General features: G+C 36.1%; 1 protein-coding gene across 6 annotated transcripts in view; it reads left to right on the top strand.

Annotated features, from left to right (window-relative positions):
- CAMK2D (calcium/calmodulin dependent protein kinase II delta) overlaps window positions 1-13,570 on the top strand; it is a 334,877-nt gene that overhangs the window by 183,138 nt on the left and 138,169 nt on the right. For all 6 annotated transcript variants that reach the window (XM_072624938.1, XM_072624941.1, XM_072624939.1 and 3 more), the window contains one exon: window positions 3,514-3,568. In XM_072624938.1, coding sequence (XP_072481039.1) covers window positions 3,514-3,568 — 55 coding nt within the window. The remainder of the gene's footprint in view (window positions 1-3,513; window positions 3,569-13,570) is intronic.

Raw genomic sequence — 13,570 nt, forward strand, 5'->3', positions numbered from 1 at the left:
TAAAGCAAACCAATATTAATCTTGGCTATATCTGAGCTAGTATTGTAGAAATGGAAGGCAAAAGCATTTTAAATCCCTTAAGTTACTCATTTTCTAAAATAACAATATGCATGTAGATTTGTACTACCATAATCAAATGACAAAAGTAATAACTCTCAAAGATAAATGTTAATTATGCAAATTGAGAGATGAGAGAGCTTACTTTTATTTTGTTTCTCCCCCACAAAGAGCCTCTCTGATTTTAACCAACATTGATAGGATTTCTTCCTGGCAGGAGATATTGAAATTCAGGCTCTTGGAAATTTAGATTAATTCCATTCATTTCAATTCAGTAGCTATTGGTTAAATATCTACCATGTAGGAGACATTGCGCTAAAGCAAACCTTCATCATTCACTGCTTAGTGACTGGATTGTGGATTGGGCAATTTGAATAACAACATCATTTTAAAATAATTTTTTAAAAAGTTAAAAAATAATTTTGAATAACAAGATCACCTAACTAAGTTTCTTTTTTTCTGGCTTCCTTCAAGTCCCAGCTAATATCCTCCTTTCTATACGAAGCCTTTCCCAAATCTCTTTAATTCTAATGCCTCCCTCTAAGATTAGCTGCAATTTATCCTGTATATATGTTTGGCTACATTTGCTTATGTATATTCTCCACCATCAGACTATGAGAACCTTAAAAGTAAGGACTGTTCTTTGCCTTCCTTTTATTCCCAAAGTTTATCATGGTGTCTTACACATAGTAGGTGTTTAATCAATGCTTGTTAAATTGAGAAGAATTGACTAATAATTTGATTGACACCTTTCATAACTGTTAAGGTGGAATATTCACCATAGCTTCTAGCCAGAGTCTGATCAAGTAACCTGGAAAGTATTATTATTCCAAATGGAAAGATATTGAAGCATGGCTCTGTTTATAATCACTCCCAGCTTCCATATGAGAAATAAAAAGCAGCAGGCTCATTGCTTGTAGTCAGTAACACTTCATATATTGCTTGAATGACATAAAACCTTAGAAATATATAGAAAAGAGTCACAAAACTAGGTAGGGACAAAACAATTCCCAAATGGTCTAGCTCTGGAAGAGGATCAGAGTATATATGAAGATTTTTTTTCACCTCTTTCAAATTCCCTAAGGGTGCATCACTGTTCTCTAAAGTTGAAAAGGGAATTAGGAACAGGAATTCACTTAATTTGGTTGTTAGTTTAGGCAGCATGATATAGTGGAAAGAATGCTTGAGCCAGAAGACCTTGATCCAAGGTCTCATTCCAACAGAGCTCTGTGGCCATGGACTTAGATGCCATTATGTGGTTGCTATCCAGCATAAATTTCTGACCTTCATTTGCAGTATCATTGTTGGGTATAAATCTTAATCTCACTGCCTTGTTCACAGGGTTTTGGAGAGGAAAACGCTTTGTAAATTATAAAATCCTATATAAATGTCATTTTTATCATGGTTAAGGAATGTATGAGGTGTTGAAGGAGGACAAGCACCTCTACTGTGAGGGCTTGCCAATGCTTTTTCAGGGCTGCTCATGTACCTTTGGTGTCTAACAGGTCTCCCAGCTGTCATCTGTGGCTCCAAAAAACTATAGCATGTATAGTGGCCATTTCCTGGTAAAACTATGTAGGCAAACAGGTTAAACCCGTTTGAAGATACCTGATGGGCCTCCAACCAATCAGTGAGCTGAGGGAGGGGTCTACCTTAATTAAACATTCAGCAGAATGGGTAGATGAGAATACTTTGTTCCCATGGCTTTCAAGGCAGCAACAGCAGGCACCTTGGAATGCTTAGAGCTTGGTCAGACATCAAAGCCACCAAGATCATCTACTTCATCCTAAGCCATTGCCAGTCATCCTGACTTTGTCTTGGCACTAGACTTTGATGACTCTGGAAGAGAGAATAAGGATGATGACTTTGTGCAACTTTCCTTCACTTAAATCCAGTACATGTGCAAGTCAAGAAATCATCCTGTGGTGTTATGTTCACTTTGAAAGTGAAAGACTAACAATATTGATAATGCCATTAACCCAACCAGACCCAAATTCTAAACCAGAGAGAATGGGATTTCTGAATGAACGATCTGCCTATTTGAACATGAGCAAGTCATTTAGCCATATAGTAGATATGTCCCTGAGTAGGACAGAAATATGATTTTTGTAAAATAATATTAGTTCAAAGACTTTTGGGGTAAATATTTCGTAGAGAGAATATTTTCCCCTTCATCAATCTATTTTAGAAGCCTGGAATTTCTTAGTTTAGATTTCCTTCAGGCAGATGTTATCCCATCTCATGTCATTTTTTCCTTCACCTACCTTAATTTAGTATACCAAGTCACCCTTATGAAATTACTTAATCCCATCTAAATGTCTCTTCAATGACTGTTAAGTACCTAGCTCTGTTCTGGACACGAATTTGATATATCAAAGTTATAAAAAGAAGGAAAAGTTGGCCTACCATCCCTTTAAGATGCCAATAATAACCCTCATCTATATACTTTCAAACCATAGGCTAATTACAGTTTTCTATTAGGAAACAAGTATCACTTAACTCTTATTTCACAGGATTGTTATGAGAACCAAATGTGATAATATTTGTGAAGTGCTTTTTCAAAGCTTAGTGGTGCAGTGGATAGAGTATTGGGCTTGGAATCAGAAAGAGGTGAGTCCGAATATAGTCTTGGTTATGTCCTAGTTGTGTGTCCCTGGACAAGTCACTTAACCTCCATCTGTCTAAATTTCTTCAGTATGAAATGGGTGTAATAATAATGTCTTACAAAGTTGTGAGAATCCAGTGAGATAATATTTATAAAGCACTTAGAGTACCTAATAGGTACATAATAAATGCTTGTTCCTTTCCTCCTCCATATACCTTGTATTTACTTATTTATTTAAATCTTGTGTGTCCAACAGAATATGAGCTTCTTGCTTTAACAGAAGATTTTGCCTTTGTCTTTCTATTCCTACGATCTAGAACATTAACTGGCACCTACCAGTTGTTTGATAAATGATCATTGAATTGAACTGAATTGAGATAGTGAGATATCATTTGGATGAGTTAGGGATAGACTATGACAAGACCTTCAGAACCAGGCACATTGATACAGACTTTACACAGATGTCAATGGCAAATGACCATTCTTCAGTGGGGAATGAGTTGAACAAAATGCTTTAAGAAGATCAAAATGGTGCTGGTATGCAAATAGACTGAAGCAGTGAGAGGCTGCTCCATGGGGAAGCTAGTTAGAAAGCTATTATAATAATCCAACTGTGACATGATGAAAGCCTAGACTTGCATAGTCATAGTGGGTATTGGAAAAAATAGAGACACATTAGGGAGGTGGGGTTTGGGGAGGGGCATTGCAAAGAAAGAATCATCAAATTGGTAACAGATTAATTACATGGAGTGAAGGAAAAGGAGGAGCCAAAGATGACTTCACATTTGTGATAATGGTGGTCTCATGGACAAGTAAAGATAATCTTTCTCCTTTTCTTTTCTTCCTGACAGTGAGACTCCATGACAGCATATCTGAAGAAGGATTCCATTACTTAGTCTTTGATTTGTAAGTACCCCTATACTTATATTGTGTTGGCATGTCTGGGCTGGCTCCGTTTTAAAACCATCAAGTTTAAGTTGATTTTGAAATAAATGAAGTTTCTTCTCCTTGGAAAGCCTTAATTGATTATGCAAATGTTTTGAAAATCCTCTTAAATTGGCATCAGAAAGCTATGCCTTTTGATAAGATGTGATCAATAATGTCTCCTTCCCCTTTGAAACACAATTAATTATTAGAGTCACCTTTCCATGTGAGCTAGTTTTCTGGGTTAATAATTAACTGTCTTGATTGAATAAGTATATTTCAGCTGTGCGTTGAACTATAAAGTGTACTTATTTTCCAAAGGATTTTTTAAAAAATTAGATTTCCTTAATGATGCTGACATATAAGATTAGAGCCTAGGACAGTAGTTACTGCTGTGTCTTATACTATGCTGAGCACTGATTGGTATGGAAAATATTTTCAGCATCTTCTATTAACTAAAAGTCATAGTTCAGAGTTGAACCTGCACATAGTGTTAGGAGACAATTTATAGCATGGCTTTTTCACAAAAGATGACATCCTTTTACCCTCTATAACTTTCATATTTGAAACACGTTATTTCTATCTGCATTTGGTTATTTGTGGATGTAAACAGTTCCTTAACATAAAATGGGAAATGCAGGTGGCACTTAGATGAGCTATTTGGGGATATAGTTTATTTTTGTTGTTAAAAAAATACCACACATGCAAAAGGGCCAGGATCATTTCCCCATTCAGCACTAAGTGACCAATGAAGCATGTGTACGAATAAGGCATGTCACAGAGAAAACAGAAACCTACTGAGCCATCCAACAGCCAGGAGCCAGTATGTCTTAGGTTGTAAAAGCACATTCAGATTTGTCCAAATAAAAGGCATTATGTAATCTTGGCTGGCATTATCCCTGCTCTAGAAAGGAAAATGAAGGGACTTCATGGGATGAAAGCTGCCAAATGTGAGCAAATGCTACAATTTGAAATATGCTGATTCAGGTCACTGCATTTGCCTTACTCTTCACTAGGATTAAAAATATTTAAAGTTCATTGTGTCTACATTGGTAGATGAAGAAGCACTCAGATTTCAAAGAATTATTCTTACAAGTTGACAATTTAAGAAGAGAAAGATTGGCAATTTTCCTATGGATTTTATAGAATTTTAGATCCAGGAGGAACTTTAAAGACATTTAGTCCAACCACCTTATTTTACAAATGAGGAAGAGAAATAAAGCAGCTTTGTGTGAGGTAAATCATTGTTGGCTCCAGATTCGGGACTCGAAACCAGTGCTTCCCATTATAAAGTGCTTTTTGCCTCTCTACAGTAAAAAATTCCATAACTATAGAGATAGGGAGCAGACCTGTTATTTCATTGATACACAGAAGTCCCTAAGGAGGAAACTCATTCTGCCAATGCAAGTTTATATAACTTCTCTGCCACTCAGAATCTTAGGACTGGCTTAGAGCAGAAGTGACAAATAAGGAGGGGAGTAGGACCCCAGCAAATGGCACATGGTACTCCAGCGTAAGACAGAAACCAGATTAAAACATAGTTGGGCAATATTGGAACAGAATGAATTAATTTTAAGAGGAATATATAAATATGTATGGTTTTGTAAATAAATATGCACCCTATAAGGATCCTTGTGTATGTTTTAGTGACCCACATTTCTATTTGTTTAATGCTGCTGAGCTAGAGCTTTGGGAAGTTGACTTGCCCAGAGTCATAAAGCTAATATTTATCCTCAACAGGACTAGAACCTAGTGAATAAATAGAGTAAAGGCAGGCTACAAAAGAAATTTGGTTTGACATGAGGATCAAGAGAATCGATCAGATTCTATCTTATGAATGCTGACATATTATCCTTCATCTGGTTGTTCTTCTGCAAATCATTCATGAGAAATAGATAGTATAAGTCTTCTACTCTTTCATAAAATTTCAGTGGATACAATTAATCAGCATCTCTCAATTCTGGGAAAGGAGAGACCTCAAAACCCTCTCTCCCATTCCCAAATCAACAAAAACTCATTTTCTCCCTCCCAACTTGGAAAATCCACCATCTTTCATCCGTTAGAAATACAATTATAATTTTGTATACTGGTTTACATCCTGTTAATTGTTTTCTTTTAATACATAAAAATCTGTCTCCCTCTATGTTCAGAATCCAGTGCCAAACTGAGGTGACCTAGTCCTAATTTGTAGTGCAATTGGCATGCATTGCTTAATAAATCTATATGCTTGGAAAATTCCAATCTTTGTTTCCTCAGTTAGTTTAGATTTCACCTGTCACACTAGATTTTCATAGCCCTTGAGGCTAGCTTTCTGTCCACTTTTCCAATGATTCTCAGAACTCCTTTATACTCTTAAAAATTATTCAGGACCCCAAAGTGCTTTAGTTTATATGGGTGATATCTATTGATATTTACCATATTAGAAATTAAAACTGATACATTTCTAAAAGATTTACTTGTTATTTAATTTTAAAATAATAAATTTATTTACATGTTAGCATAAAAACATATTTTTTATTAAAAAATAAAAATATTTAGGTTGTGCAGTAGATAGAGTGCTAGTAGATAGAGTCAGGTAGATTCATCTTCCTGAATTCAAATCTGAGCCTGAGACACTTAGTAGTTGTGTGACCCTGGACAAGTAACTTAACTCTGTCTTAGTTCATTCATCTGTAAAATGAGCTGGAAAAGAAAATGGCAAACCACTCTAGTATCTTTGCCATGGAAATCTCAAATGGGATCACAAAGAGTCAGTATGATTGGGAAATGACTGAACAACAACAGTTTAAAAATGTGAAAAAATTATATTTTTCAAAACAAAAAAAAATGACAAGAGTGGTGCTGTTTTACAATTATTTTTGTAAATCAATTCAGTATCCAGCTGAACTGAAGACAACTTGATTTTCGTATATCCTTCTGCATTTCATTTCTTGTGACATCATTTCATGGAAGTACAAGTAGAAAATCTAGACTCCCATGAATATATAGTTGGAAAAAGGAAGATTAATAAGCAAATAATATGTTAGTATTGTTACTTTCATCTTAATGACCCCAATGAAAGGCCTTGGGAACCTCTAGGAGTCCTCAGACCACACTTTGAGAATCACTAAACTGCACCATCCTATCATCCTCCTTTGTTGTTATTTTTCTATCTTTTGGTTATATCTGACTTTATGTGACACCATGGGCAATGTCCGTGGAGTATTCTTAGCAAAGATATTGGAGTGGTTTGCTATGTCCTTCTCCAGTGTGTTCCCATTTTTTGTAACTATGGCAAAGAGGGGTTAAGTGACTTGCTAAGAGTCATACAGATAGTATGTGTCTGAAGTCAAATTTGAACTCAGATTATTCTGACTCCAGGTCCAGTTCTCTACCCACTTCACCACCTAGCTGCCCCACGTACCATCTGTAAATTAGGTTAAAAAGCAGTTCTGTGACATGACTAGTAGCATTTCCTGGGTTGGGAGCCAGGAGACTTGGCTTCTCACATTCCTGATGTGCTTGGTTTCTACTGTACTAGATATTCCATATTCCACTTTTGTACTTTTACATAGTCAATCTCCCAAGCCTGAAATACTTTTCCCCCTCAATTCTACCTTTTGGAATACATAGCTCTAGTCAGCTGAAGTGTCTTCTCTTCTACAAAGGTTTTTCCCGATCCCCTGCCAGTTATTAGAACCGCCCCCCTCCATCCCCTCAATTTACTTCATGTTAATGAAAGAGACAGAGAGACAGAAACAGAGAGGATAAGAAACAGAAAAAGAGACAGATAATTTGTTCATCTGTGTATATGTTGCTTCCTTCCCTCTTCCTCAACCCCAGAATGTAAACTTCAGGGCAGGAACTGCTTTCATTTTTGTGGTTGTATCCAGGGCTCCTAAAAACATGGTACCTGGCCCTTTGAAGGCAATTAATAGCTAAATTTTGAACAAAAGGCAATGAAGTGAACTTTGGATTTGGAGTCAAAGGATATGCCTGACTTGGATGCTAGTACTGCCTTTGTGACCTTGAGCGAGCTACCACCTCAACTGCTCATCTGTATAATGAAGACTCTAACCTAGATGACTCCTTCTATCTCTTCCGCTTCTATATCTTATGGTCCTCTGAATTGAATCAATGTCTTTCACTAGTTTGTGGTAGATGACATATCTTTTGCTAATACTAGCTAGTATGTAGTGCTTTAAAGTTTACAAAACAGAAATATCATCTCATCTTATTCTCCCAACAGCCCTAGGAGATAGGTGCTATTATTATCCTCATCTTACAGGTGAGGAAACTGAAGCAGGTAGAGATTAAGTGACTTGCCCAGGATCAAAAGGATATATGTCTTTGATCTGAAGCTCATCTCCCTGACTCAAGTTTCAGTGCTTTGGGTAATACCACCTAGATGGGAATCATTTTCCTCATCTCCCTAAACTAAAAATAATCTCTAAAATTCAGTGATTGTAAAAGTCTAATAGAACATAGCACTTTAGAAACAACAAGGGAAAAGAACTCTTAAAGACGCTGAGATAAGGTAAGAATGAATTTTCAATTAAATTCCTCAAAATAAATTGACTGCAATGGTGTGGGACCATAGAAAATTGGAAATAAACCAATTGTTATTAAGACTCATATGCCTCCAACCAGCACACTCAGGTTAAATATTGCTGGCTGCAAAAATGGGCCTTAATTCCACCTTTAAAATGATTCTATTGAAGTATTATAACAAAGTTAAAAAGTTCCTGAATCCCTAATGGAGGAATGTCCTTTGGGCTTGTCTCTGGGATGATGGTTTTGGCAGGATTTTACTTATCCATTCTTTCTGTGGAATTTTGAATTGTATGACCCTTCTAAGAAGTACTATTTTTAAAGGTCCACCAAGTGTCCTTCAGATGATTATTCCATTTCTGAAAGGCAAAAGAGTAATTCCTTGCCTTCTGGGTACACAATACAGGTTCTATACATTGTTATTTCTATTTCTTTGACTGATAAAAACCTCAGTTGAGTTCAAAGCACGTAGATGCAATCATTCCATTTTTAATTAGCTTTTACTAGTAGAACCAGGATTCCATGTACATGACAGATAAAGAGAAAAGTAGAAACACCTTTGCAAAGTAAGAGAAGTGGAGAGCCTTGATTTTGTGATCTTTACCTCATCACAGTATATACAAAGCAAAATTCTGAATTTAATGAAGTTTGTCTCAGTTTCTCTTCCTCTGCCCTCCATCCCCCCATACATGACATTATGATGCCCTTCTCAAACACTTTAAACCTTATTTTGTCTTTTATCTTAAACTCCATGTACCTCAACAAGGCTTGCTCTGTAGGACAATGTTCCATATTCTAGATGCATGCTATACTTTTTATATTTTGAAAGTGGATCCCCGTGTCTTTCCACATCTGGAAGTATAATGGCCACTCTTGAACCCAGGTCTAAAATTAATCAGCACATCTTTTGACCCAGGTAGGGTCACCCTTTCTTAAATATTCTCATGAGAGGAAAACTATCATATTTGTGCTAGACTCACTAAGGACACCCAGTTGACTACTCTAGATCAGTACTCACAAACCCAAATGATACAGCAACCTCAACCTCCCTCAGTAGTAGGGATTTTAGATGTGTACCACCACTCCTGAGTTCCTTTTTCATTCATCAACATCTCCCTCCTTCAAACCATTTTTCAGCAAACTCTTCTGGTTAAACGATACCATCAGAGTAATATGCTGTCTTTTCAGTGGCACGTATTTGCATTCTAACATTTGGAGACATTCGAGACAAAGCCTTAATTTAGGAACCATTTTGACAGTGGGGATTTTAGACACTCTACCAGGCTGACAGGTGACATGGTGGTAGGGAGAAGGAATGGAGTTTTTCACATTTTTCAAGTTATAGAAGAGAGTCAGTCCAGTATTTCACCTATTTCCCATACTGACACCACATCTCTACCTACTGTCTAGCCTTTTAGCACCATGGCAATTTATAAACTATGTTATGATAGCACAGATTAAAACCAGAAAGAAGAAAACAATCAGACTTGGACCAGTTTCCGTGACTTAAATCCTTGGGAATCCACTATTCATTTGTCTGTCATTAGAGGGCCAACAATAAGTAAAGTTTCCACCTCTTCCCCATCTTGTGGGTGTTTGAATATGATGAGAGTTTCTGAACTCTTGGTAGCATTTGACTTCAGTGGCTACCTCCAACTTCTAAATAATTTCTAACATTTCTTTGTAACTAAACTCTCACCATTTTTTCTCCCACTTCTCTAAAAGTTTCTTCATTGACTCTGCATCTTAATCTTGACCCCTTAGGCTTTCATGATGTTATGCAATCCCTGTTTTCCTTCCTTCTACTTGACCTCTCCTATTCTATCTCCCTGATCCAGTGGGATAGTCAGATGATGCACTGGGCCTGGAGTCAGGAAAATTCATCCTCATGAGTTCAAAACTGGCCTCATATATTTCCTACTTATGTGACCCTAGGCAAGTCAGTTAACCCTGTTTGACTCCAGGCCTCCTCTGTGAAATGAGCCTGAGAAGGACATTGCAAATACTCCAGTATCTTTGCCAGGAATAGAGTCATGAAGAGTCAAACACAGGTGAAAAATGAATAAAAAAATATTCTACTTCCCACCACCTAAATGTTATTCTTACCTGTTTTTGGTCTTTCTCTCTCTCTCTCTCTCTCTCTCTCTCTCTCTCTCTCTCTCTCTCTCTCTCTCTCTCTCTCTCTCTCTCTCTTTCTCCTTCTCTCTTTCTCTTTCTCATTGATCACAACCCTTTCCTTTCTTCCAGATATCATTTCTATGAGAAAAGCTTCCAGATATATATCTCTAGTCAAAAACTTGTCCCTGAAACCTAGTCCCACATTTCTAAAAGCCTATTGGACAACAATCCATGGATTTTCTATCATTGTCTCAAACTTGTCTAAAACAAAATATTAAGAAAGGTCTCATCCTTACTTATCTAGTTCTATTAATGCTCCTGTTAGTCATCTTCCCAAATTTTAGATTAATTTGCTTACTCTTTCTCAAAACTAGTGCTTTATTTTTCTTCTTCTTTGCTAATTATATATACTATCTTCTCCAGTCCTTGACTGCCTTCCTTATTCTTTCCTTTTTTTAGTTTTTATTGACATATTTTATTTTGACAAAATTATTGCAAATACTTCCAAATTATTCCCACTCTATGAGAGCTCTTTTGTAACAAAACAAAGAAATTAAGCAAGACTAACTACAGTGACCTCATTTAAAAATAAATGACAATATTCCATATCTGTAGCAACTCCCACCAAAATCGCCCATTATTTAAACGTTTTTTTCATGAATAGAAATTTATTTTCTCTCTCTCTCAAACCCACTCCATCAGGAAAAAGAAAAAAGAAAAACAAAACCCTTGAATAAAAATATGCAGTCAAGTAAAACTTTCCCTTGGTTATATACTTTATCTATCTGTGTATATATTCATGCTAAGATATATTTATAACTACTGACATGTTTTCTACTGTAATATATATATGCATGAGTGTCATGAGGTTGATAGTGTGACTCATCATTGTGCCTCTAGAATCATATAGTCATTGTATCAAATGGTTTAAGATTTCCAGCTATACTACAAAACAGAACAATTTAGTTCTGATCAAAATATAGAGATTGATCTCTGGAGTAGATTATGTGTACGACATCCAAAAACAAATGAAACGATAAAATTTTGATAAACACAAGACAAATTTTGATAAAGAAAGACCCCAGCTACTGGAATAAACAATCACTTTATAAAAACTGCTATGAAAATCAGACATCAGTGTGGAAGAAATTTGACTTAGAAAAATATCTTACATCTTATACTAAAAGAAGTTCCAAATGGATGCATGACCTAAATGTAAAAGGTCACATAATAAACAAATTAGAGAAATGTGAGGGGGAAATACCTATCAGATTTATGGATGGAAAAAAAGTTTATAACCAAACAAGGAATAGAGAGGATCACAAAAGATAAAATGGTAATCTTCATTGCATAAATCATAAAGCTTTTATATAAACAAATCTAATAAAACTAAAATCAAAGGGGGAACAATTAACTAGGGAAAATTTTATGGCAAATTTCTCTTATAAACATCACATTTCTAAGATATGTAAGGAACTGATTCAAATTTATAAGAATGAGCCATTCACCAATTGATCAATGTTCTAAGGCTGTTATTTGGTTATTCTGTCGTGTCTGACTCTTCATGATCCTGTGAATCATACTGTGCATAGGGTTTTCTTGGCAAAGATATCTGGAGTAGTTTGCTATTCTCATCTCCAGTGGATTAAGCCAACCAGACATTATGGGATCACACAGCAGGCAAGTATCTAAGGCCAGATTTGAACTCAGCTCTCCCAGACTCCAGGCCCAGCACTCTATCTAGCCACCAAGCTACTTTCATTCTAAAGATATGAACAGGTCTTTCCCTCCTTGAACCAAATCAGATGAGAGTAAATCTCAAACAATACCCATCTCTCTCCACTCTTTTCTTCTACTATAATACATTTTTGTGCCTCTTCCTGCGATGTGTTTTACCTTTTTCTACCTTCTTTTCACATCTCTTATTACGATCCTTTCACACCCTTAAATCACATTTTTATTATCGCATTATTTACTTTATAGATACTTTCTATCTATGTATATCCCTTTTATATAACACAATAAATATTCAATTCTCAAGATTAAGAAGTAACATCTTCCCTTATAGGGATGTAAACAGTTTGCCCATATTGAATAACAAGTTATTTTTTTTCCCCTGTTTACCTTTTCATACCTTTCTTGAGACTTGTGTTTGAAGATCAAATTTTCTATTGAACTTTGGCCTTTTCATCAGGAAGGTCTGGAAATCCTTTATTTCACTGAATGTCCTTCTCCTTGTCTGAAATATTCTGCTCAGTTTTGCTGGGTAATTGATCCTTGGTTGGAGTCCCAGTTCCATCTTTTAATGTAGAAGCTGCTAGGTCCTGTGTGATCCTGACTGTAGATTTTGATATTTGAATTGTTTCTTTCTGGCTGCCTGCAGTATTTTCTCCTTCATTTGATAGTTCTGGAATTTGGCAATGATATGCCTTGATGTTTTTAGTTTGGGATGGTGAATGGTGGATTCTTTCGATGATTATTTTACCCCCTGGATCCAGGATTTCTGGGCAGTTTTCTTTGATTATTTCTTGTCCAGGCTCTTTTTTTTTTTTTTTTTATTAATCAAGGCTTTCTGGTAGACCAATAATTCTTAGATTTTTCTCTCCTGGACCTATTTTCCAAGTCAATTGTTTCTCCAATTAGATATTTTACATTTTATTCTATCTTTTCATTCTTTAGACTCTGTTAGATTGATTCTTGATGTCTCATAGAGTCATTAGCTTCCACTTGCCCAGTTATAATTTTTATCAAATTGTTTTCTTCAGTTAATTTTTTCATCTCTTTTTCCATCTGTCCAATTGTTCCTTTTAAGGAGTTATTTTCTCCAGTTAGTTTTTGTACTTCCTTTTCCATTTGTCCAGTTTTCCTTTTTAAATTCTTCCATGATTTCTTTTTTCATATTTTTAAAATCATTAGCCAATTTTTCTTCTACTTCCCTAATTTCAAGAATGCTCTTTGGGCTTGAGACCAGTTCATATTCCCTTCTGAAGTTTCAGATGGGAGTACAGTCTCAATGCTGCCCTCTTTGTATTTACGTTTTGGCACTTGTCCCCATAGAGAGATTCTATGGTCTTATCTTTTCTGGTTTGCTTCTTGCTCATGATCATCGCCCTTTTCCTGACTTTTAAAGTAGATCTCTGCTTCTAGGGCACAGGGGGCTCTATCCCACCATTCTTGTGCTTAGAATTTGAGACTTTCTGTATTGTGGCCTCTAGTTCTTTCAGTGAGAGGATAGAATGCTATCGTTTACCTGGTGCTGAGCTAGCTGATGTGTCAAAGCAGAGGCCAGGTGAAGTCTTTCTGAGTTTCCTTGCAGTTACCCTGGAGGTAAGTGTG

Source organism: Notamacropus eugenii, chromosome 7 (genome assembly GCF_028372415.1).
Source record: "Notamacropus eugenii isolate mMacEug1 chromosome 7, mMacEug1.pri_v2, whole genome shotgun sequence".
Classification (NCBI taxonomy): domain Eukaryota; kingdom Metazoa; phylum Chordata; class Mammalia; order Diprotodontia; family Macropodidae; genus Notamacropus; species Notamacropus eugenii.